The 25705-nt window shown below is 43.7% G+C and overlaps 2 protein-coding genes across 4 annotated transcripts in view; both read right to left on the minus strand.

Annotated features, from left to right (window-relative positions):
* Positions 1-1120: 1120 nt before the first annotated feature.
* LOC110500526 (interferon-induced very large GTPase 1) lies at positions 1121-10623 on the minus strand. Its single transcript, XM_021577933.3, has 7 exons — positions 10306-10623; positions 9865-9962; positions 8458-8549; positions 7572-7698; positions 6953-7210; positions 6583-6843; positions 1121-6482 (listed from the first exon to the last, which is right to left on the minus strand). Exons 1-7 carry the CDS (start codon positions 10377-10379, stop codon positions 1801-1803), a joined length of 5592 nt encoding a protein of 1863 aa, XP_021433608.3. The 5' UTR covers positions 10380-10623; the 3' UTR covers positions 1121-1800.
* Positions 10624-19176: 8553 nt separating this feature from the next.
* LOC110500852 (neuroligin-2-like) overlaps positions 19177-25705 on the minus strand; it is a 222265-nt gene continuing 215736 nt past the window's right edge. For all 3 annotated transcript variants that reach the window (XM_036957937.2, XM_036957936.2, XM_090214613.1), the window contains one exon: positions 19177-21400. In XM_036957937.2, the coding sequence (XP_036813832.1) occupies positions 20569-21400 (832 nt within the window). In that variant the 3' untranslated portion in view covers positions 19177-20568. The remainder of the gene's footprint in view (positions 21401-25705) is intronic.

Consider the following 25705-nt stretch of genomic DNA (forward strand, 5'->3'; position numbering starts at 1 on the left):
ATTAGTATTTGGTAGCATTGTCTTTAAATTGTTCAACTTGGGTCAAATGTTTCGGGTAGCCTTCCACAAGCTTCACACAGTAAGTTGGGTGAATTTTGGCCCATTCCTCCTGACAGAGCTGGTGTAACTGAGGTTTGTAGGCCTTCTTGCTCGCACACGTTTTTTCAGTTCTGCCCACAAATTTTCTATGGGATTGAGGTCAGGGCTTTGTGACGGCCACTCCAATACCTTGACTTTGTTGTCCTTAAGCCATTTTGCCACAACTTTGGGAGTATGCTTGGTGTCATTGTCCATTTGGAAGACCCATTTGCGACCAAGTTTAACTTCCTGACTGATGTCTTGAGATGTTGCTTCAATATATATCCACATAATTTTCCTACCTCATGATGCCATCTATTTTGCGAAGTGCACCAGTCCCTCCTGCAGCAAAAGCACCACAACAACATGATGCTGCAAATAACTGAAAGTGAGAGGTTGTAATCTGAATAAAGTGAAAAGGCCATTCTTGAACATGGGGTGAGACATTCTTAGTAATTTACTAGATAACCATTTCGGATTTAAGTATAACGTTTGTATGACTGATGCCTTTAGTGAGAGGTCTAATGCTTTAATGCTAATGCTTTAATATTTAATCATTTCTGCCTTCCGAATTCATATTCATATTATAAATATATAAATAGCCTTATATTAATTGGCTGGCTACAGCACACAAGCCTAAGATCACCATGCACAATGCCAAGCGTCGGCTGGAGTGTTATAAAGCTGCAATGCATAGTGCCAACTGTAAAGTTTGGTGGAGGAGGAATAATGGCTAGGCCCCTTAGTTCCAGTGAAGGGAAATCTAACGCTACAGTATATCCTCACTTGAAAATGAATGCTGCTTTTTTGGGGGTGTTCAAAGCAAGCCATTTTCCCTTTAATACAAAAGTTTACATAGAAGCATTTACCTCAGTTGGTGTAGCCTACTTTGTTTAAAGACATTCATATCCAGTGTTGACTGCACCTCAAAGGCTCATTGTTAAGATAATTTGCCATTGATATAATATACAAGAAAGTGATGAATGATATGGAATACAATTGGTGTGAAATACTTATGCAGTAAGAAGCATCAGGATGCTTGTGTGTGTGTACGTCTTCCGATTTATAAGTATTAAACACAATCTAATAACAATATTCAGCTTATACAAATAGCTACTGATATTTCACATGGGAGAAAAACACACAATAGATTATTTCATATCAAAGTGTCTTTGGAAAGTGAAGAGTTCAGAAGTATTAGTCTCAGAATAATGTAATTTTCTAATTCAATGGTTTCAACACTTTCCTGAATAAATGTAAGTAAAGAATGCCAGAACAATGCTTGACTTTACCCAGTGTTAGAGCAAAATGAACCCATTCACCACATAAGAACCAACCAACACATGTAGTGAATGCTAGCACAAATAAAAACTAAATGTGACAAGAAAACATCTCTTGAATTATGACCATTATTCCAATGCAGATTCTCAAAATATACATAAAAAAAACTATCAACACATCATTAAGTGTCAATGGTTGCTAAACTTTGATTATATGCAAAAATAAATGATTATTTCTGGGACAGCAAAATAAACGAGGCAAAGTGTATGACAGTTTATCATTCCAGCCACCAGACTCTTCTGCTTAGTGATGAAGCTGATGTCTTGTATTATTAAGTCATGTTCTTTGTTTACTATTACATCTAACAATTTTGTTTGACTGTGGCCTGACACTTCATTACTCTTCAAGATGCCACTCTTCTTCAAGATGATGAAGAGGCTCTCAATTAATGTTAAAAGACTCTCTAAGGCTGTTTTCTGCCTGTTCCTTTGTGATCCGTTTCCAGGAAGGGGGGATATCTCCAGGGTGTGAGACATACTCTTTGGCAAATTCCTTGTTGAATTTTGCCATCACATATTTCCAGTAGTCTGAGGCCTGTATGCTGGGATCTGCCGGGATATGCCAGTTGGGAAAAATGTCTCTGTACTTTTTTAAAGGCTGAAATTCTTCATTTGTCTCGTAGCATTTGAAAGAACCCTCACTAAACACTGCAGAGGAGCAGATGTCAGTGCAGAGTTTCCTTGAGTCATTAAACCTGAACCGACCAAGTCCCTGTGGTCTGTGTATTGAGGCACAGTGCTCATTGTGGGCCTCCCCTCCCGCCTCACATGGTGCCCCGCAGAATGGACATTGCTTCCCGCAGCCAAACACTCTTGTGAACAGCTCGTTCTGAGGCTTGATTTTCTGTCTTTTCAATTTCTGTTTCACATCCTCTGCTTTTTGGAATTCTTCTGTCAGAGACTGTTCCATCTCCACCACAGATGTTTTGAGCCAGTGGGAAAACTGTTCCTGTTTGGAATTGTTGAGGATCATAGTGGCTTCCAACGCATCTTGGGGAATGACCAGCTTCTCTCCAAGTTCCCTGCATATGTCCTGAAGGAATTCCTTTATGTTGTCGTTCTCATTAGTCTGTGCCTTTGAGATTGCCTCATTGATTACTTTGATAATCCCATTGAGTTGATACTTCTCCAATTCAAACATTTTGTTCCCTTGTGAAAAGTGTTTCACGATTTCATTCAAAATCCAATTCTTGACAAAAGCTTCATAGTGACAAATGTAGCTCACATAGTTGTCAAAGTTGAATTCTGACAGCAGTTGCTTCAGGATAGAGTACTGGAAAAATGTCCGAGAGCTGAATTGAAAGGCATTCTGCCCCGTCAGCATTACGTCAACAATTTCTAGACCCAGAGAATTGGTGACACAGGCTTCTACTGCAGGTCTGAGACACAGGTTGGTGAACTCTGCAGCTTTCTTCTGACACTGATCTTGTCCACTGAACAAGTCTTTGAAGTCTGCCAGGTATTTACCTTTGAACTGTTCAAGGCACCAATGAGGATTGTTTGCACATATGAACTGTTCATGCATTGCTTGGAAAGCCCTGGATGCAAACCCACAAACGTACAATTTAATGGAGAGTTCAAATTTATTGCTTGTCCCAAGATTTTTGTTGGCTTCCAACTTCTCTTCAATCATGTGCAGGATCTCTTGAATGTATGTGTCATGGTAGTTTGTCTTATTTTGAACAGTCTCTCTCACAAATTCATTGCATTTGTCTATGAGGTTGTCTGCCATGGCCTGGGTTTTTCTTGTGTTCTCATTCATGTAAATGCTATTCACTAACTTCTTTAAGAACCCCCCTGGAGAGACTATGAAGGGTTTTGTTCCATGATCTTCAAGTTTCACATTGTTCAACTTTTCATTCACTGCCTTCTGCATCATGTTAGACCGGAGCTGGCTTAAAACATGGCTCACAATGTCTATTTTCTTCAATCCTGTAAAAGAGAGCTCCTGCACAGTTTCCTCCCACACCTTTTCAAATTCTCTGTCAAGCTCCTGATCTGGCCTCTGACATTTGTCCTTTCTGCAGTTCTCAACCAACTTCAGCACCTTTTCCTCCATCACCGCGGTGTAGTTCTTCTTGATTGTGGCAAGCTTGTTCATTCCTTGTTGAATCTCAACATCAGCGACCAGTTTACTCAAAACAGAGTTTTCTATCTCCCTTTTTAGACTTTTGATGCTGTTTGAGAAATCCTCTCTGTATCTCTCCACCAAGTAGACATGACCATCTGCCTGTTCATAGTACTTGGTCAGGTTGTCAAGAAGGTTCTTCTCCCATTGGACAAGTTCTATTGAGGCTTCACTTTTCAAATGATGGAGAAAATCCCTCACGTCTTCTGTTTGATATTTCATTGCTATGGTTCCGAAGTTGGAAATCCTTGTTTCAGCATTTGTCATCCATGTGTGCATGTGCTTTCTGAATGACCATTCCCACTTACTGAACTCAACACACAGCTTCATGTAGGCATCAGCCACCAGGCTGTTTCTGAAGCTGAAGATGAAGTTTTCATACTTCACAGCATTCCACAGGCTTTTTGTCCACTCCAGAAAGTCCATGATGTTGTTCCCAGAGGCTTCACAGTTCTGGAAGACCTCGATCATGTTCTTTTTGAACTCGTATACAGACTCGCTGTAACCGGCGTTGACGGGTGCCATTGGGGGGTTGCCGTGCCAAAGTCCAGGAATGTACCAGTTACCAGTCTCTGGGTTGTACTCCATCACATCAGTGAAGCTCTTGTTCTCCTCCTTGTTTTCCATTCTGGCTGCTGCCTGGGTCATCTCGTTTAACTGCTCCAGCAGCATTTTCCGGTCTCTCATGTTCTTATCATGTGCCGAGACATCTGCCACGTTCTGGTGGACAAACTGACACTTGGGTTTCTTTCCCACCTCTTTCATCCGGAGAAAAGCGTGGACCACGATCTGCAGGATGTCCTTCATCTCGGTCGAGTTCTCCATGGCAATATTGATTATAGTGACATCACTCAGGCCGACAACAAGTGTGGCTAGCTCGTTGTCATGCTCGTAGCTGTCATCATGCTGTGCCAGCTCTGGCGACTTCAGCCCTTCTGTGTCGATGATCACTAAGAAGTCGCAGTTCAGCTCTTTTTTGAAGTCGTCTTTGACTTTGATGAGCAGCATAAAGGCCCCTCTTGTGCATCTGCCGCTACTGACTGCGAACTGCACTCCAAACATTGTGTTCAGTAGAGTGGACTTTCCCGTGCTCTGAACACCTAGAACAGTTACCACCAGGATCTTGCTCTTCGGATGCACCAAGACATTGAGTTGATGCAGCACATCACTCACCCATCTCAGAGGTATGTTAGATGCGTCTCCATCCACAAGCTCCAGAGGAAACCCATCCAGAAGCAACTCAGCACATAGTCTGGGCAGGTGCTTCAGTTGTTGCCTAGACTCTTCAGCTTCTTCCAGTAAGACTGCAGATTCATACAGTTGACCCATTTCACGTAGGAAATGCTCAGTTCCCAAAGAACTGTTTGAAATCTGTCTGTCAAGGTCTGCAATTTCATCTTTGTTTTCAGATGAATTCTGAGACTTTTCTTTGTACAGCTCTCTAAGGCCAGAAAGGTTTTTACGAGACATATTGTCCAGGTTCATTCTCATCCATTTCAAGAAATAGGTCCTTTCTAGCCCTGCGCTTGATATTGCATTTATGAAGCAGGTCATTGCCTCTGAAATGTCATATCTCCTTTGCTGTTCCCTAAGTTGTCTCTTGTCTGTTTGGAGTTCACTTTTGTACATCTCTAGATTCTGGTTCCCAGCTTTCCGCAGTCTGCATTCCTCCTTCTCCAGACGTGCCAGCTCCTTCCAAATCTGTCCTTGCAAGGGAAGCTGACTTTCCTTATACTGTGGTGTGTCATAAATCTTTGACGTGATTGCGACAGCATTTAGCTTGGCACTCTGACATTCTTTGTAGTCCTCATCAACCAGTATTCCAAGCTCATGCGCCACTTCAGCCATCTGCTCCAATGGCATTCTGGACTTTGAATTCTTAATCAACTCACCAACTGTGTTTCGCAGGTTCTTCACAAAGTCTGCATCATTCATCTGTTTGGTCTTCAGGATGATGCTGCTTTTTTTCAAGTTCAACTCTGCTGCTGTTCTCTTCAAAGCATCAATGCTGAAGCTCTTGCTCTGTGTGTTACCCACTAGAAACAGCTGAGCCTTGGTGTGTTGGCTGGTCAGTAGCTTGTACTTGGTGTCCAGGTTGTCAAAGAACACAAAGACTGCTGCAGAGGTCTGGCAAAGAAAGGAATATTGTGTTTCAAAAGAACTGATGTCCCCTCTAAGATTGGATACAGCAATAGCTTCACCAAAAATATCAATGTTTTTTTTCCCGCTTGGGAGGTACCAGCTTATCTCAACCAATCCGTTGGATATTCTCCTTGGGCTATCGCCACATTCCATGTCGTGGTGGACAAACGTGTCGTGATACTGTTGAGGATTACTCAGCAGCTTGTTTAGAATCTGAGACTTGGACAGAGAGCACTCGCCCAATCTGACAAAAGAGACCATAGGGAGGTCAGAGAGAACAATCCTGTCTTCAACAAACCCTCTGGAATCTGCCAATGAATGCGGTCTGAACTTCTTGACAATGTCTCTCATGGCCCAGAGCATTAGCGTACACTCTTCTGTGTCACAATTGGGGAGAAGCAGGGGCACTGAAAACTGACACATTGACATTTTCAAAACCATCTCTTGCTGGAGAAAACCATTGGAACACAGAAAGAGAGCAGTCACAATGTCTAAGGGGTTTACAACATTACTAGAGTCCAGGTTATCAACCAGACTCTCCAGATCTAGATCTATGTTGCAAAATGAAGCATCACAACTTGCCTCGCCTTCTAATGAGGTACATTTCACACTCCTAGCAGTCACATTCACCATCATCAACCTCTTTAGGAAAATCCATGGCAGGGCTGAGAGAGTCTGAGCAGGTTCATCGGTGACAGTCTTCTCATCAATCTGCAGCACGGTGCTAAGGTCGAGCTTCTCTGTGTAGTGTTGCTCCAACCCCAGGTCCAGCAGCAAACTCTCCAGGTGGGTTTCTGTGTCGGGAAAGAAAATAACGTTTTCAGATCTGACCTCCTTGGTTGTCAATCAACCGATTGTAAAACATCCTCCCGTCACACGTTTCAACACACTCACTTGTGCGGCCATATGTCACCACCGACTTGCTTTGGGTCCCGTTCTTCAGCACCGTAGAGACGTGAAAGGAGTACTTGACACCTGGACTCAGACTGGAGAACGTCAGGGTGTTGGACTCCGTTGTTATCTTCTGGACTTCCTCCCCATCACAGGAACAGGTCACGAGACATGCCTCAGTGACACCAATTGGTTTGTCCCAACCCAGAGACACTGATTCACTGCTGACTTGGTCAATCTTGACTTTTTCAGGTGGCAGAGGTTCTACAAAAAGGACAAAAAGGGCCCAATTCAATTACAACTTGAAGAATGAAAACAAGTCAAACAATTCTTCCTGTAATGCAAGGGGAAATGTTTGAATCATTGCACTTACTTGTATACATGGACATTGTGATCACCGGGCTCATATTCCCATCTTCTGTGACCGATGTGACGCTGAATGTGTACTCCGTCCCTGGAAAAAGGCCTTCCACATCAGCGCTGTTGGACCCTTGGATGGAACGGATCTCTCTCTGGGTGTTGCAGGAGTAGGTCAACTCGTACCTCCGTGCTGGGTCAGAAGGGCGCCAGCTCAGAGAAACAGAGTCACTGCCAACATAATGAACTGTTATCTCTCCGGGGGAGGAGAGCTCTGTGGAAGAGAGCAAAAAATGTTTGAATGAAGGCATGAAACATTTATAAATACATGCTATTATACTGCATCATCCCTACTGTTGTTATGCTATTATAATGACAATAATATTAGTAAAATAATAACAGTAGTGAAATAGTGATAAAAAGTGAAAAACGAGTGAAAGATTATTTTTAAACAGCGCTGATCGCCATTCACAGCGAATAAAGTAACGTTCCTTAAATGTTCAATGCAAATAAGCATACGTGCAGTGTTTGTGAATGGAAAGCAACTGGTAATGATTTTATTCAATTATAAAGTATACATACGGTTGTCAAAAATTCTGAGATACGGTATAATTCCTCTTATATTATTGAAGTACCTGCTACAGCAGCATCCATCTGTTGAGATGGCTCTGCCTCCAGACTGTCAGCTTGTACTCTCTGTGATGTGTCCTCATCTTTCCCAAGATATAAGTCAAGGAATAGATCACTTGCATCTTGAAAGTCCTTCAATTCAAAAAGGAAAACATCTACAGTCAATTGAATGAAAAAAATTGAATAAAAATTTAGAACAAACTGCAAAGTACTTGATAAAAGAGTGTACATTGTTATGGCTGTCATTGAACAACCCCATGCCATGATTAGATGGTGAAAAAAAACACACCGTTCTTTAAACAATAAAAGCTAATTTACCAACATTTCTGAAAATAGATATGCATTTTGGAAATAAACTATTCATATATACAGGTAACTGACAAAAAGAAGGAAATGAGGGATACAAAGGATGCATTTACGCAGGCAGCCCAATTCTGATCTTTTTTCCCCTAATTGGTCTTTTGACCAATCAGATCAACTCTGAAGAAGATTTGATGTGAGAAGATCTGATTGAGAAAAAGACACAAAAAAAAAACATCATAATTGGGCTGCCTGTTTGTTTAAACGCGGCCAAAGTGTATTAAAAGCAGGTGTGGTTCCTGAGTTAATTACGCAAATAACATCCCATCATGCTTCGGGTATTCATTTAGAAAAATGCCCAGTTACCCATTATTTTGGCAATGTCCCCAATCACTTCTCTGGGGCATTGGGATATTATTTAGACCAGAGGAAAGAGTGCCTCCTACTGACCCCACAAAAAAACTTCCAGCAGCAGCTGGTCTCCTATCCAGGGACCGAACAGGACCAACCCTGCTTAGCTTCAGAGGCAAGCCAGCAACACATTTCTATCTGCAAAAAACCTCTGTGTGAAAGAGCAACAGCACACCCTACCTCTTCATCTGAGGAGCTATCCATTGGCGGGGTGTCTTCAGTCGCCCCACTCCTAACCCGGTCAAAGGTCACATCTTTTAGACTGCATGGCTCTGAAATACGTTTGGGGTAATAGAGTGTTACAATGCCAATCAAATACATGTTGCAGCACATCAAAAAGTTGGTGAAGCATTATCAGATGCATTATTTTCCATTATATCTCACCAAAGAGAAAAAGCACTACCTGTAATATTGATAATTATGGCATTTATCCAAAGCGACTTACAGTGGTCCTGGCTGCCGGGGGGGGGGGGGGGGGGGGGGCACACTTTAGCTAGGTTGTTTAGCCCATATATTTTGTTCTAATGTTTGAGTCCCTCAAATATCACATGAACACACATAACAAATGGTAAAATGTGTAGAATTGTAGGAATTAGCTTTAATACGGCAATGTCTGCAATCCATGACAAACTGTGTATAAGTACAGGAAATTAGCTTTAAAACTGCAAAATCCTTTCTCTGCCAACAAGAGGGGTGTTAACAGTTTGTGTCGTGAACAGTGCTAGTACCCGTAGAAATAGACGTGGCACTCGCACAGCGTGCAGGGGGGGTGCGCAGGATGTTCCCCAATGCTGGAAGGGGGGCCTGAGTGAAAAAGTTTGGGAACCCTGAACTAAGCTACAGAGGACCATCCCTTGACACTGATCCAGGTCAGATTAGTTTCCCCCCACACAGGGTTAGAATAGGTTTGCCTGCGCCTCAGCTCAGGGATTCTATCCAGCAACCTTTCGGTTACTGGCCCAACGCTCTAACCACTAGGCTACTTGGTGGTCCTATAAGGTGCTCCTAATGTTTGTACACTCAGTGTAGTTTATCAGTTACCGAACATAAAAATCCCTGGGCAACTGTGGACAGGGCCTATACACTTTGCAAGGATTTTTTTTTGGCAATGATGTATATATAAACCCTGGATTGCTAATGGTATGTATTGGCCAAATAGCGGCTTTGAAACTACCAGTCGCCATATTGGTCTTCCATAGGAATAATGGTATTTTAGTATTTCTTTGTTGAATTGGGGACTTAACATTAAGTACTTCAGAAAATCTATACTTTAAGGTATGTTTATGTTTAGTTCACATAATTTAAAATAATAAATTACGGTGTCTGTAACAGAATATACAAAACGAATGGAGACGTTAATAAATGCATTTCTCTCCTTCCCAAATATTTTTTTCAATGGGGAGGAATACCAAAATGACCGCAGTATTTTATTTTATTTGTAAACGTATTCAATGTACTTGTGAATATATTGTTTTGTTTTTATTAATAGCGTGTTATATTTTGTAGTGTATTTTTAAGAATAGCTGAGAAAAATAAAGTCGAAATATGACTTCAGGACTTTAAATAAAAAGTCCCGAGGCTACCTACCTCCCTCTTCCTCGACGATTGCTTTACATCTCAAGCAAAACCGCTGTCCCTCCTCACAAAGCGTGGGACATCGAATACACTCCATTTTCCGAAAATGTCTGCCACAGAAAAACATCAATAATGTGCATAGCAGTAAAGTGAAATGTTGTAGTGATTTAGGCACCCCATATAATTAATACAAAAAATGATGAATGCCGTATAATCGGATCATGAGAATGTTGAAAAAAACATATCACATGTTTGCATTCACAAAAAGTATATTAGTCTACAAGTAGCTTAGTTCATAATCAGCTACCGTTACTGTGATATTACACGTACAATTTCTTAGGCTTACGTGTTGTATAACATTCCATTTTTGTAATAAAGATTTTTAAAAACGTTACCATGTGATTTAGACCATTAAAGAGTTTGATTAGCAAAGTTTGATGATACACGACTCACCTCCTGATCACTCCGCAGCTCAATGTCGGATAATCAAACGTTCGAGTGGGATGAACCATGTGCATGAACGACATCCTGTTTTATCGTGCATGACAACATTCATGCCATCATATTTGAAACATTTTCAGACCTTTACTGTATTAGCCTACGTTTTATTAGGATGTAATTAACGTGAAATCTTTTTTTATATCGTAATTTGGTTCAGGCCATCTATGCTTATCTTTCAGTTTCATTTCCTTGAAATGGGAAAGTAAGGGAATAATAGCCTAGTCGAGGGAGAGGCAGTCGAGGAGGAGGAGACTGGAAAAAGTTTTCAGTGGCATAGATTCAAAATCAAATCAAATTGTATTTGTTACATGCGCCGAATACCTTACCGTGAAATGCTTACTTACAAGCCCTAAACCAACAATGCAGTTAAGAAAAATAAGTGTTAAGAAAGTATTATTAAAAGAAACTGAAGTAAAAAAAAAAAGAAGAAGAAGAAAATAGAAAAATAACAAATAACAAATAATTAAAGAGCAAAAATAAAATAACAGTAACAAGGCTATATAGAGGGGTACAGGTACAGAGTCAATGTGCGAGGGCACAGGTTAGTTGAGGTAACATGTATATGTAGGTACAGGTAAAGTGACTATGCATAGATAATAAACAGAGAGTAGCAGCAGCATAAAAATGGGGGAGGGAGGGGTCAACGCAAGTAGTCCTGGTAGCCATTTGATTAGCTGTTCAGTAGTCTTATACAGTGCCTTGCGAAACTATTCGGCCCCCTTGAACTTTGCGACCTTTTGCCACATTTCAGGCTTCGAACATAAAGATATAAAACTGTATTTTTTTGTGAAGAATCAACAACAAGTGGGACACAATCATGAAGTGGAACGACATTTATTGGATATTTCAAACTTTTTTAACAAATAAAAAACTGAAAAATTGGGCGTGCAAAATTATTCAGCCCCTTTACTTTCAGTGCAGCAAACTCTCTCCAGAAGTTCAGTGAGGATCTCTGAATGATCCAATGTTGACCTAAATGACTAATGATGATAAATACAATCCACCTGTGTGTAATCAAGTCTCCGTATAAATGCACCTGCACTGTGATAGTCTCAGAGGTCCGTTAAAAGCGCAGAGAGCATCATGAAGAACAAGGAACACACCAGGCAGGTCCGAGATACTGTTGTGAAGAAGTTTAAAGCCGGATTTGGATACAAAAAGATTTCCCAATCTTTAAACATCCCAAGGAGCACTGTGCAAGCGATAATATTGAAATGGAAGGAGTATCAGACCACTGCAAATCTACCAAGACCTGGCCGTCCCTCTAAACTTTCAGCTCATACAAGGAGAAGACTGATCAGAGATGCAGCCAAGAGGCCCATGATCACTCTGGATGAACTGCAGAGATCTACAGCTGAGGTGGGAGACTCTGTCCATAGGACAACAATCAGTCGTATATTGCACAAATCTGGCCTTTATGGAAGAGTGGCAAGAAGAAAGCCATTTCATAAAGATATCCATAAAAAGTGTTGTTTAAAGTTAGCCACAAGCCACCTGGGAGACACACCAAACATGTGGAAGAAGGTGCTCTGGTCAGATGAAACCAAAATTGAACTTTTTGGCAACAATGCAAAACGTTATGTTTGGCGTAAAAGCAACACAGCTCATCACCCTGAACACACCATCCCCACTGTCAAACATGGTGGTGGCAGCATCATGGTTTGGGCCTGCTTTTCTTCAGCAGGGACAGGGAAGATGGTTAAAATTGATGGGAAGATGGATGGAGCCAAATACAGGACCATTCTGGAAGAAAACCTGATGGAGTCTGCAAAAGACCTGAGACTGGGACGGAGATTTGTCTTCCAACAAGACAATGATCCAAAACATAAAGCAAAATCTACAATGGAATGGTTCAAAAATAAACATATCCAGGTGTTAGAATGGCCAAGTCAAAGTCCAGACCTGAATCCAATCGAGAATCTGTGGAAAGAACTGAAAACTGCTGTTCACAAATGCTCTCCATCCAACCTCACTGAGCTCGAGCTGTTTTGCAAGGAGGAATGGGAAAAAATGTCAGTCTCTCGATGTGCAAAACTGATAGAGACATACCCCAAGCGACTTACAGCTGTAATCGCAGCAAAAGGTGGCGCTACAAAGTATTAACTTAAGGGGGCTGAATAATTTTGCACGCCCAATTTTTCAGTTTTTGATTTGTTAAAAAAGTTTGAAATATCCAATAAATGTCGTTCCACTTCATGATTGTGTCCCACTTGTTGTTGATTCTTCACCAAAAAATACAGTTTTATATCTTTATGTTTGAAGCCTGAAATGTGGCAAAAGGTCGCAAAGTTCAAGGGGGCCGAATACTTTCGCAAGGCACTGTACCTCTGAGATGGCTGAGCGATGTGCTGCATCAGCTCAATGTCTTGGTGCAACCAAAGAGCAAGATCCCGGTGGTAACCGTTCTAGGTGTTCAGAGCACGGGAAAGTCCACTCTACTGAACACAATGTTTGGAGGGCAGTTTGTAGTCAGTAGTGGCAGGTGTCAAAGACGTCTTCAAAAAGAAACAGAACTGCAACTTCGTTGTAATCATCGACACGGAAGGGCTGAAGCCGTCAGGGCTGGCACAGCTGGATGACAGCTACAGTGCATTCGGAAAGTATTCAGGCCCCTTGAGTTTTTCCACATTTTGTTATATTACAGCCTCATTCTAAAATTTATAAAATTGTTTTCCCTCATCAATCTACACACAATACCGCATAATGACAAAGCAAAAACAGGTTTACATTTTATTAAATTAAAAACAGAAATACCTTATTTACATAAGTATTCAGACCCTTTGCTATGAGACTCGAGACTTGAGCTCAGGTGCATCCTGTTTCCGTTGATCATCCTTGAGATGTTTCTACAACTTTATTGGAGTCCACCTGTGGTAAATTCAATTGATTGGAAATTATTTGAAAGGCTGTCGTGGAATTCTTACACAGGGACACTCAAAGTCAATCTTAAATGAAGCATTGTTTATTGTCCGAGTGCTGGAGAGGTTCCAACAAACTTAATGCACCATAGTGAACGTCTGTCAGAAGCTCTGCTGGGGCAGTCCCAGCAGTTGTCTTATATACAGCTATACACAGACAAGTTATATTTGCATGATTTAGCATAATTCATGAATCCTTACCGTTTTGTTTCATTCATGTGACTGACCAATACTGGTTCATAACATGTGACAGACAAATACCTCACGAGGCCTGGGCGTACTGTCAAATTCCAGTGACTGATAGTGAGGATTTGTACAGTCAGCACATGAATAGAACACAGAAATTAGTTATAAGAAAAGCACAAACATTAAAATTCCATTAAATTCCATCCTCATCCTCCATCCTCACTTGTGTGATAATAATCCTTACATTTTAATGTAAGCATTTAGATTTTAGCTTCTATATCAACATATCCTATACTCCTATTAAACCAATGGAAATCAACACAGAAAAAAACCGAAGACACTTCATAATTTCAAACCCTTCATTCTGGGTTGTACAATCCAATGAATATGGTAATACTATAATCATTATAAAGGTTTTACTTTATTAATGGGAGTGAGTATCAAAAATGCACATACATACTGTACTTGGCAGACTCAGTGGACAAGATCAGTGCCAGAAGATAGCTGCAGAGTTCACCAACCTTGTCTCAGACCTGAAGTAGAAACCTGTCTCCAACTCTCTGGGTCCAGAAATTGTTGATGAAATGCTGACAGGACAGAATGCCTTTCAATTCAGCTCTCTGTGATTTTTCCAGTACTCTATCCTGAAGGAACTGCTGTCAGGATTCAACTTTGACAACTACTAGTTTCCTCTGCGACCTCACAGTCGAGATATGGGCCCTTGAAATCTGCCCCAAGACTATAAGCAGAATAGGCACTCTGTGGAATGGTACTTGCACTTGACCTTAGCTACTGGCCAAACAGCATTGTGGGTGTTATTTGCATTGCTTAAAAGCAATTTACAGAAGACTTATTCCTTGAACTGAGCATGAATAAGTCTACCTAGGGTACTAGGGTCTGATGCTAAATCATTTTTTTTAATGCTTTCAATGTTCAATAATTCAAATTCTGTAAATAAACAAAGTTTAAAAGTTACTGCATTTTATTCATGCCTTATTCATTTTGTTGAATCCAAATGGTCATATTTTTTAAATAAATGTTTTCTTGACACATTTGTTTTTATTTTGTTTTGGCTCTCATGTGGTGAGTAGGGTTAACATTTCATTTGAATGTCATTTTGTTACGTTGGATCAAACCACGCTTTGTTTTTAATACCAAATGACTGATACTGATGTCATTCAGTCAAGCGTCGAAAAGCATCATTTTTCAAAAGGGGCAATGTTCCCTCTCATTGTAATGTACATAAACACAAAACACAACAAAAGTTAGAAATTAAAAGAAACTTATTCAAGTTTGCTTGTCTGTTTGCTTCTCTGTAAGAAAACCGTACTTATGAATATTAGCTGAATATTTACTAGTCTTATTACCTCAAAGCAGTATAAAAACAGTTTCTTGATGCAACATATTGGCAAGGTATTGGTATTGCACTGATGTATTCCAATAATCACATTGTTTGTAATGGAAAACGCTGTGTTCTAAATGGAGTGGAACGGGGTGCAGTAGGCCAATGAAGAGGCGTAGTCGACAGTCTGGCTATGAATGTCTTTAATGTTCCCCACATCAGAATCCCAGCACACAGTGTATCATAACTTCTAAAGTAAACAAATATCATCACCTTATTTATATAGTTTTACTTTCATTTTTTTAGAATTATAATATGTTTTTAAAATCCATTATTAACATGTTTTCGTCATCTCAAGTCTTGGGTTTCGGAATTCTACAAAGAAAATAAAAACAAGACAACAGGTGCAAATTTGACTATGCAGGCCCGAACTGACACCCAGCTCAGAATGTTTCCCAGGGTTATTTGTCATGTGCTTCAGTACAACTGGTCTCTCAGGTGCCTTGACCTTAACATAGACGAACCTTTCTCTGTTTTGAAGGTCAACCATGACATGTGGTCACGAGCAAGGCAGGAAATTCACCTACATGAAACATTGTTACGGTCTACCTCTTTAGTTCAGAACAGGTGTTTAACAGAGCATCACTCTGGCAAATCTATAAAACAGTGTTAGCTGCTTCATAACAACAGATGGTGTTAATCATTGAACACTTAACAAAATTGGTTTTGCACCAAAAAGTATGACTTTCTTTATGTGCGGGAGATAATACATTAAAATCCAATATGGATTTTTTTGGGGGGGTCGTGTCAATCGTTTTAAAGTCCTACTAAACTAACACTATAGATATCAACTCCCTCTGCATTAGTCCTAACTAATGCTACAACAAAATGGAGTACACACCTATGCTTACACACCAAATGAGCTATCCTAACACATACTCTCACATGTACACACTCACACTTCCTGGTCTGTACCTATGTACATGCCTTGTCATGCAGTTCAACCATCTGCCCACTAAGCAGCTCAATTCCCACCTCACCGTTCCACTTGGAAGGCAAGCTTAGCGGTACCGATAGCTTATGATGAGGTCACTGTATACAGGTAGCACAACCTACATGAACAGGACACATATTGTACGTAACACAGTGTATTCAGGGGGACATGTGTCCCACCCGCAGTACGTGATTCCCGATAAGGCTAAGACGTAGCCTGGTCCCAGATCTGTTTGTGCCGTCTTGTCAACTCCTGGTCGCGACAATGACCGTAGGAGTTGGCAAGACGGCACAAACCGATCTGGGAATAGGCTAGATCAGAGGCAACTTAGGTTACAAAAAGCCATCGTTTCTCGGTCTCCCTGTGGTTCCGGGGCTACACAACGGTGGGAGAGTCAACAGGGTTGGGAATATACACATTCCAAAAGCCACAAGGATGTTTTTAAAGGTGCATTCATTTGATTTCATTTTTTGCTTCTTGGCCATGTTTGTCGTTGCCACATGGGTGGTGGAAGTGACCGATTCCACCTTTAAGATGTGCTGTATCATCATCCAGTATGGCTGGTGTGGTACACAGCTAATACAGGCCTGCAGTTATGCAGGGCCCATTTTGAACGTGGGAGAGACCCTATAACCAACAGCAGAGAATGAGAATGGGTCAGTATCCCTGCTACGGTGTTCGCTTAGTGCTTACACAGGTTGAGTAGTCAAGATGCTACGTAGACAACACATGATGACTTTGTTCTGAATGTCCATTGTCTATCCACTTCTGAACAACTTTGTTAGTGACATGCACGGAAAGAGCTGACAGAACGAGAATCCCACTTTCCTGAATCTCTCGGAAAAGTTCCGTGGCGAATACATTTAAATGGCGTACGGTTAACATACAATACTAGCTGGAGACCCCTTTTCAACTTGCACCTGTTGTCTCTGTTGTCGTCACAAAGTCATTTCATTCATTCACTCGAAAAAAACAAAACAAGAAACGTAATATTTACAAATATTTTTGACTGTTTGTTCTTACACTTAAAAATGTACAGTTTTGCTCCTCTTTTTTTGACGTCTCTCTCTGTCGCAAAACGCTGAATTCCTCCACATTCAGAATGTTCAGAGGAACAGTAGGTTGTTATGGCGATTGTGTCTCCATGGCGCCCTCTAGTGTGTAAGCGTATAAAATAGACAAGGAAAAGAACAGGAAACAAAGGAAATCGCATCTGTCACTCTTCGATTGGTTGAAGTTTTGTTGTGTTGTATTTGTAGTAGTACTAGTTTCCTCTGCGACTCTCCCGTTGCCCTCTTATTCACAGGATAAAAAAGTTCAGGATCTAATGGCACAAAGACTTGATAGGACAGATGAATCTGATCATTCCCACACCTGAAATAAGATGTCGGTGCCCTAGTCTGTCCACTGTCCCGGTCACATCTCACACCCTTTCCCCTTTGTTTAAGGCTGTGATGATGACTTGGAGGCTTTGGGGCTCTCTCCCAGGTTTCATATTCTAGTCCAATAGCACATTTTATAGTAAATCCATCTCTGTAGCGGAGAGAAAAGTTCCAGCATATAAGTCCACTGACTCCCTCTGATTCCACATAAACAACCCCAGTCTGGTCCTTGTTACAGTATATTGTACAGCGGATCATCTCCTGTGTTTCCCCACCACACACTGTCTCTCTCAGTTGGCCAACACAGAGTATCTGACAACACCAACCTGTGTTCTCACCCCCCCCCCCCCCCCCCACCCACCTTCAAGCAGTAATGAAATAGGTACCAAAGAAACGTCTAAAGCTAAACACAAGCAGAAACAACACTGTCGCTAGCGGTTTCTAACTGAGGATACTACAGCGCACTGTGGGTTCACACACAGCGCTACAGTTCAGTTGGATTAATCCTATTCACCCATCAGCCCCCTCTGCTGGCCATGTCATAGCATTACGGACGGAGGTGTTGTCAACAGGCTTTCCCTTGACTTTTACGTGCACCTCCCTGTTCAAAAAAAAGGAAAGAGTAAAAACAGCTGATCACTTTATTGTCCCTTGGTCTAAGGACCTCTTACTCCCAAGTCCTCTTCCCAGCTCTGTTATCCCAGACCCTGGCCTGTCTGATAGACCACCAGTCTTTCCTCCGTGTGCTTAGAGTTCAATGTACAGCAGTGGAGCGAAGGGGACGTGAGAGCAACAGAGTCAGCAGGGACATGTGTCAGGGGGGAAGGGTCAGGAGATGCAGGGTTCAACGACGACACACAGGGAAGTTAGTTGAAACGCCGGCGATTTCTGCTCTCAACTTTCCACAAAGAGAGTTAGTTGAAATTGCATGTGCAGCAGTCCTGAATCAGACGGGTGTTTACTGGTGGAGGAAAGGAGAAAGGGACGGGGAAAGTAGAGTGAGAGGAAGAATGGAGGAGTGTGTGTGTAAGCAGTTGTTACGGGGGTCTCGCACCACGGGGAGGCGCCTCTGATACGAGATGCCTGCCTGTCTCTTTCCTCACACACATTCCATCTTCCTCCATCATTCTCTCTGCCCTCTAGTTACCCCTGGCCCTGGGAAGCTGAGCTGACACTCGCGCGCGCACACAGGCGTTCATCAAACAGCATTTGTACGGGCCAGAAATCGAAGGCGGAGACGGGCGGAGAGAAGGGGAGAGTGTGTAAAAGAAAGAGGGAGATGGAGGGACTGTCCCTTTTCTCTCCTTCGTTGTAACATTATGAGGAAAAAGTGACGTTATACGAGGACCCGAGACTTATGTATGTACCTTCCCACCCAGGACCACTGAGAACCCTGGCAGGTTCACCTTGATAAACGATAGGTCTACCTGCAGCCTCAATACCGCTAGGGCACCCTATTCCCTACACCCTATTCCCTTTTTGGCCAGAGCATAATGGACACCAATACCTCTAGGTTTGTGTCCAAAATGGCATCCTATTCCCTACATAGTGCACTACTTTTGGCCTGACTGGCCCACAGTAGTGCACTACATAGGGAACTGGATACCATTTCAGTGGCAGTCTATGGCTTCTACGCCTGCCATAATGAGTCACGGAGAGACAGGGGCCCAAGGCTCAGTGGATGGCCTGGTTATTACGAGAAAAATACAGAGCTGCTGCAGTGGCACCAATAACTCACATTACGTAAGAGGGGCCCTCAGGGGCCCTGGCTGGATGATAGCAGAGCAGGAGGAGGATGCGAGACAGAGAAAGGGGTCTTTATGTGATCGAAATGTTGTCTTGCACACACTTTTATGAAATGTGTTGTGTAAATAAAGGTTGAATTGATTTACTAGGGTAGTTGATTTGTTTGGGGTAGCATGCAGTCGGTTGTGCAATAGTAGACAGTAAGCAATAAGGGTGGGAGGTGATCAACATAAGCAATGTGTTGTATAATCAATGTGTATAAGAATTGTTTTTATTCATGTTTGGTCCAGTCAGGTTTTTCGTTGTTGTAAAGGATAATGTTCATGAATGAAAGAAGCACCGCTGCAGGGGTTTTATGACGTGCCACCAGGTTTTTTTTTCTTGCAGAAAAGAAAATATGAAGAAAAAGCATATGGAATTGAGATAGAAAGAGTTTAAAACAGGAGATGTGTGTGTGTGAATATTGACTATCCAGTGTCCTTTCCCCATCATTGTTTTTAAAAATAATTCATGCATAGATCCCCACTGAGAAAACCATTTCGATATTTTCTTGTTTGTACACATTTATATATAACTATATATATATATGTCTATATATTTAAAAATCTTTCCACAAAAAATAAGAACCGAAAGCAACAATCAATCAATCAATCAATCAATCAATCAAACAAACAAACGTTGAAAAAAGATAACGAAAAAAGCACAAGATAGGCCAGTTTGGCACTTTTCATGAACACACAGTAAGTAGCCTTGATCTTGATACAGCTCAACACTCTTGATTCTCTCTCAGTTCCCCTCCTATGGGAAAACAACACAGTACTTGGCACCAAGAATGCTGGTAGAAAGACGATATCAGAATACCAATATTTTCATGATATATACTTACTGTATGTACTGTACTCCTTTGTATAAAAAAGGTTGTTTTAGAACTACAGAGGAGGGAAAGAGAGGGATGTGGAAAAGAGAAGAGACTCAAGTAAGCAGATGAGATGAGTAGAGAGATAGAGGTTTTCCAATATAACAGAAGGAAAAGGAACCAAACGCTTTACCTCACAATCCAAAAAAACGATCCCCAACCAGTGGAGGCTGCTGGGAGGAGCTATAGGACGGGCTCATTGTAAAGTCTGGAGTGGAATGAATGTAACGGTGTCAAACACATCAAGCATATGGAAACCACATATTTGACTCTGTTCCATTCATTCCATTCCAGCCATAACAATGACCCTGTCCTCCTATAGCTCCCCCCACCAGCCTCCTCTGTCCCCAACCCTATTACAGGACAGAAACCGAGAAAACATGGGATGAAAAAAAACAACTAAATGAAATGCACAGTTAGAGGCAGAGGATCATCCTGTGGGCAGGTTTGGGGGCTGTCAGGATCAGAGAATACGAGACCCTCTCAAAATATCTCAACACCCTCAATAACACCTGTTTCCCCTGCAGTTCAGCTGCACTTCCACTTAACCCCAGCAAGGTTGCGCTGTAGGAAAGACACAGCATCAGGGCAGCAGGCTGACGGTTGGAAAAACAGAGAGTAAGAGAGAGAGAGAGAGAGAGAGAGAGAGAGAGATATCCATAGCGATCCAATAGTGATAAACCAGAGTGTGTAGCTGGTCCTCCGGTCCCCCAGGGGGAGCTGTAGCTCTACTATACACGTGTGGTGGAGTGGGGGTGGGGCAGGGTGTTGTTGTGGCCGGTGCTGGGGTAGGTGTTGAAGGGGTGGAGGGGCTGCATGCCGGTGATGGTGCTGGGGATCATGGTGATGGTGTTGGGGGTCATGAGGGGCACGTCGTCCGGGGCCCTCCGCAGGGCCAGGGTGTAGTCGGGCGGACAGGAGGGCCGCAGGATGTCGTGGGGCCGGAGGGGCTCCATGTCGTGGTGCGAGTCGTGCTCCGAGTGCTTCATCTGCAGGGACATGATCTCTTCCTCCTGGCTGTGCGCCAGGTCGTTGGCAGGCCCGCCGTGGCGCTGCGGAGACAGCCGGTGGCGCCGCATCTCCTGACGCTTGTCCCGCTTGTAGTAGAGCGCAGCAAACGCCAGGATGTTGAGGAAGAGCAGCGACGCCCCCACTGCCACGGTCACCGACAGCTCTGTGGAATAATCCCGCGTGTCACCGGGGAAGAGGTCCAGTCTGGGCCGCTCTGATCCGTAGGGCTCCACGGGGTCGGGGAAGGTGGGGTAGGGGTGGCCCGTGGTGCGGGGTTTGGGCTTCCAGGGGCCCCCGGGGGGGCGAGTGCTGCCTGGAGGTAGCCTGGTGGTAGTGGGGTTCAGGACTTCATGGAGGGAGTGTAAATGAGGGACCAGCTCCAGCCAGAAGGCCACCTTGTTGGCTCGGTAGTTGTCCCTGACGCGGGGCTTCAGGCCGATGTGGAGGTACTGCTTGTCCTTGGAGTTGAACTTGGTCCAGATGACCTCCTCGAAGCGGTTGGGCTTGGTGTGGATGAACTTGGTGTCCTGAGGCACTGGCAGATTGGGGTCCCTGGAGGGGAAAGAGGATGAATCTCACTCAGGTGATTTCAATCAACTTTAGATATTCCAAAGTTCTTAATGTTTGGTATACTCAGGGGGTTCTCTTAATGTTTGGTACACTCAGGGGGGTGCTCTTAATGTTTGGTATACTCAGGGGGTTCTCTTAATGTTTGCTACACTCAGGGGGGTGCTCTTAATGTTTGGTACACTCAGGGGGGTGCTCTTAATGTTTGGTACACTCAGGGGTGTGCTCTTAATGTTTGGTACACTCAGGGGGGTGCTCTTAATGTTTGGTACACTCAGGGGGGTGCTCTTAATGTTTGGTACACTCAGGGGGGTGCTCGTAATGTTTGGTATACTCAGGGGGTTTTCTTAATGTTTGGTACACTCAGGGGGGTGCTCTTAATGTTTGGTACACTCAGGGGGGTGCTCTTAATGTTTGGTACACTAAGGGGGGTGCTTTAATGTTTGGTACACTCAGGGGGGTGCTCTTAATGTTTGGTATACTCAGGGGGTGCTCTTAATGTTTGGTACACTCAGGGGGGTGCTCTTAATGTTTGGTACACTCAGGGGTGTGCTCTTAATGTTTGGTACACTCGGGGGGGGGGGGGGGGGTGCTCTTAATGTTTGGTACACTCAGGGGGGTGCTCTTAATGTTTGGTACACTCAGGGGGGTGCTCGTAATGTTTGGTACACTCAGGGGGTTTTCTTAATGTTTGGTACACTCAGGGGGGTGCTCTTAATGTTTGGTACACTCGGGGGGGTGCTCTTAATGTTTGGTACACTAAGGGGGGTGCTTTAATGTTTGGTACACTCAGGGGGGTGCTCTTAATGTTTGGTACACTCAGGGGGGTGCTCTTAATGTTTGGTACACTCAGGGGGGTGCTCTTAATGTTTGGTACACTCAGGGGGGTGCTCTTAATGTTTGGTACACTCAGGGGGTTCTCTTAATGTTTGGTATACTCAGGGGGGTGCTCCTAATGTTTGGTACACTCAGGCGGGTGCTCTTAATGTTTGGTATACTCAGGGGGGTGCTCTTAATGTTTGGTACACTCAGGGGGGTGCTCGTAATGTTTGGTACACTCAGGGGGTTTTCTTAATGTTTGGTACACTCAGGGGGGTGCTCTTAATGTTTGGTACACTAAGGGGGGTGCTTTAATGTTTGGTACACTCAGGGGGGTGCTCTTAATGTTTGGTACGCTCAGGGGGGTGCTCTTAATGTTTGGTACACTCAGGGGGGTGCTCTTAATGTTTGGTACACTCAGGCGGGTGCTCTTAATGTTTGGTACACTCAGGGGGGTGCTCTTAATGTTTGGTATACTCAGGGGGTGCTCTTAATGTTTGGTACACTCAGGGGGGTGCTCTTAATGTTTGGTACACTCAGGGGTGTGCTCTTAATGTTTGGTACACTCGGGGGGGGGGGGGGGGTGCTCTTAATGTTTGGTACACTCAGGGGGGTGCTCTTAATGTTTGGTACACTCAGGGGGGTGCTCGTAATGTTTGGTACACTCAGGGGGTTTTCTTAATGTTTGGTACACTCAGGGGGGTGCTCTTAATGTTTGGTACACTCGGGGGGGTGCTCTTAATGTTTGGTACACTAAGGGGGGTGCTTTAATGTTTGGTACACTCAGGGGGGTGCTCTTAATGTTTGGTACACTCAGGGGGGTGCTCTTAATGTTTGGTACACTCAGGGGGGTGCTCTTAATGTTTGGTACACTCAGGGGGGTGCTCTTAATGTTTGGTACACTCAGGGGGTTCTCTTAATGTTTGGTATACTCAGGGGGGTGCTCCTAATGTTTGGTACACTCAGGCGGGTGCTCTTAATGTTTGGTATACTCAGGGGGGTGCTCTTAATGTTTGGTACACTCAGGGGGGTGCTCGTAATGTTTGGTACACTCAGGGGGTTTTCTTAATGTTTGGTACACTCAGGGGGGTGCTCTTAATGTTTGGTACACTAAGGGGGGTGCTTTAATGTTTGGTACACTCAGGGGGGTGCTCTTAATGTTTGGTACGCTCAGGGGGGTGCTCTTAATGTTTGGTACACTCAGGGGGGTGCTCTTAATGTTTGGTACACTCAGGGGGGTGCTCTTAATGTTTGGTACACTCAGGGGGTTCTCTTAATGTTTGGTATACTCAGGGGGGTGCTCCTAATGTTTGGTACACTCAGGCGGGTGCTCTTAATGTTTGGTATACTCAGGGGGGTGCTCTTAATGTTTGGTACACTCAGGGGGGTGCTCTTAATGTTTGGTACACTCAGGGGGGTGCTCTTAATGTTTGGTACACTCAGGCGGGTGCTCTTAATGTTTGGTACACTCAGGGGGGTGCTCTTAATGTTTGGTACACTCAGGCGGGTGCTCTTAATGTTTGGTATACTCAGGGGGGCGCTCTTAATGTTTGGTATACTCAGGGGGGTGCTCTTAATGTTTGGTATACTCAGGGGGGTGCTCTTAATGTTTGGTATACTCAGGGGGGTGCTCTTAATGTTTGGTACACTCAGGGGGTTTTCTTAATGTTTGGTACACTCAGGGGGGTGCTCTTAATGTTTGGTACACTCAGGCGGGTTCTCTTAATGTTTGGTATACTCAGGGGGGTGCTCTTAATGTTTGGTATACTCAGGGGGGTGCTCTTAATGTTTGGTATACTCAGGGGGGTGCTCTTAATGTTTGGTATACTCAGGGGGGTGCTCTTAATGTTTGGTATACTCAGGGGGGTGCTCTTAATGTTTGGTACACTAAGGGGGGTGCTTTAATGTTTGGTACACTCAGGGGGGGTGCTCTTAATGTTTGGTACACTCAGGGGGGGTGCTCTTAATGTTTGGTATACTCAGGGGGGTGCTCTTAATGTTTGGTACACTCAGGGGGGTGCTCTTAATGTTTGGTACACTAAGGGGGGTGCTTTAATGTTTGGTACACTCAGGGGGGTGCTCTTAATGTTTGGTATACTCAGTGTATACTTCACTGTTAAACAACCTGATGAATTTGATACAAACCAACATTAAAACTATTTATACATTCAAAATCAGAAGACATTTCATTTAGCTTTTTACATACAGTATGATACTCTTTTTAGGGCTGCAAATCATAGACATGGTGGTCTGGATAGCCAAAGTACTGTATCACGGAAGATCTGCATAAAAATGGTAAGGTCATTTCCGATTGAACCGACAAACAGTGTTTACCCTGAACGCAGCTACAGCGACAGCGGGAACAGTGCCATTAACTGTCAATCGCGCTATAAAGTGGATCTTCAGCACTAAGGGCTGAATAGAGCCCTAAATTAAATAGTCCTCAAGAGGAGGGAGAACACACATACCACTGTCCCACCAACCACCTACCTACCCACCACCTACCCACCTACCATTGTCCCACCTACTGCTGTCCTACCAACCAACCACCTACCCACCACCTACCGCTGTCCTACCAACCATCTACCCACCAACCACCTTCCATCAACCACCGTCCCACCGTCCCACACACCACTTACCAACCAAACACCTACCCACCTTCCCACTTTCCCACCAACCACCTACCCACTTTCCCACCAACCACGTTCCCACCAACCACCGTCCCACAAACCACTTACCAACCAACCACCTACCAAACCAATCACCTTCCCACCTACCCACCAACCACCTTCCACTTACCCACCCACCTACCACCAGCCACCTACCCACCTACCACCAACCACCTACCCACAACCACCTACTCAGCTACCACCTACCCATCAACAACCTACCCACCTACCACTGTCCCACCAACCACCTACCTACCTACCTACCTACCTACCTACCTACCTACCTACCTACCTACCTACCTACCTACCTACCTACCTACCTACCTACCTACCTACCTACCTACCTACCTTCCCACCAACCACCGACCCACCAACCACCGTCCCACAAACTACATACCAACCAACCACCTACCCACCTACCACCGTCCCACCTACCACTGTCCCACCTACCGCTGTCCTTCCTACCCACCAACCACCGTTTCACCAACCACCTTCCATCTACCCAGCTTCCCATCAACCACCGTCCCACACACCACCATCCCACAAACCACTTACCAACCAACCACCTACCAAACCAATCACCTTCCCATCAACCACATTCCATCTACCCAGCTTCCCATCAACCACCACTTACCAACCAACCACCTACCTACCTTCCCACCAACCACTACCCACCAACCACCATTTCACCAACCACCTTCCCACCAACCACATTCCATCTACCCAGCTTCCCATCAACCACCGTCCCACAAACCACTTACCAACCAACCACCTACCTACCTTCCCACCAACCACTACCCAC

This window comes from Oncorhynchus mykiss, chromosome 21 (genome assembly GCF_057628025.1).
Source record: "Oncorhynchus mykiss isolate SJ-2025 chromosome 21, ASM5762802v1, whole genome shotgun sequence".
In the NCBI taxonomy this organism is placed as follows: domain Eukaryota; kingdom Metazoa; phylum Chordata; class Actinopteri; order Salmoniformes; family Salmonidae; genus Oncorhynchus; species Oncorhynchus mykiss.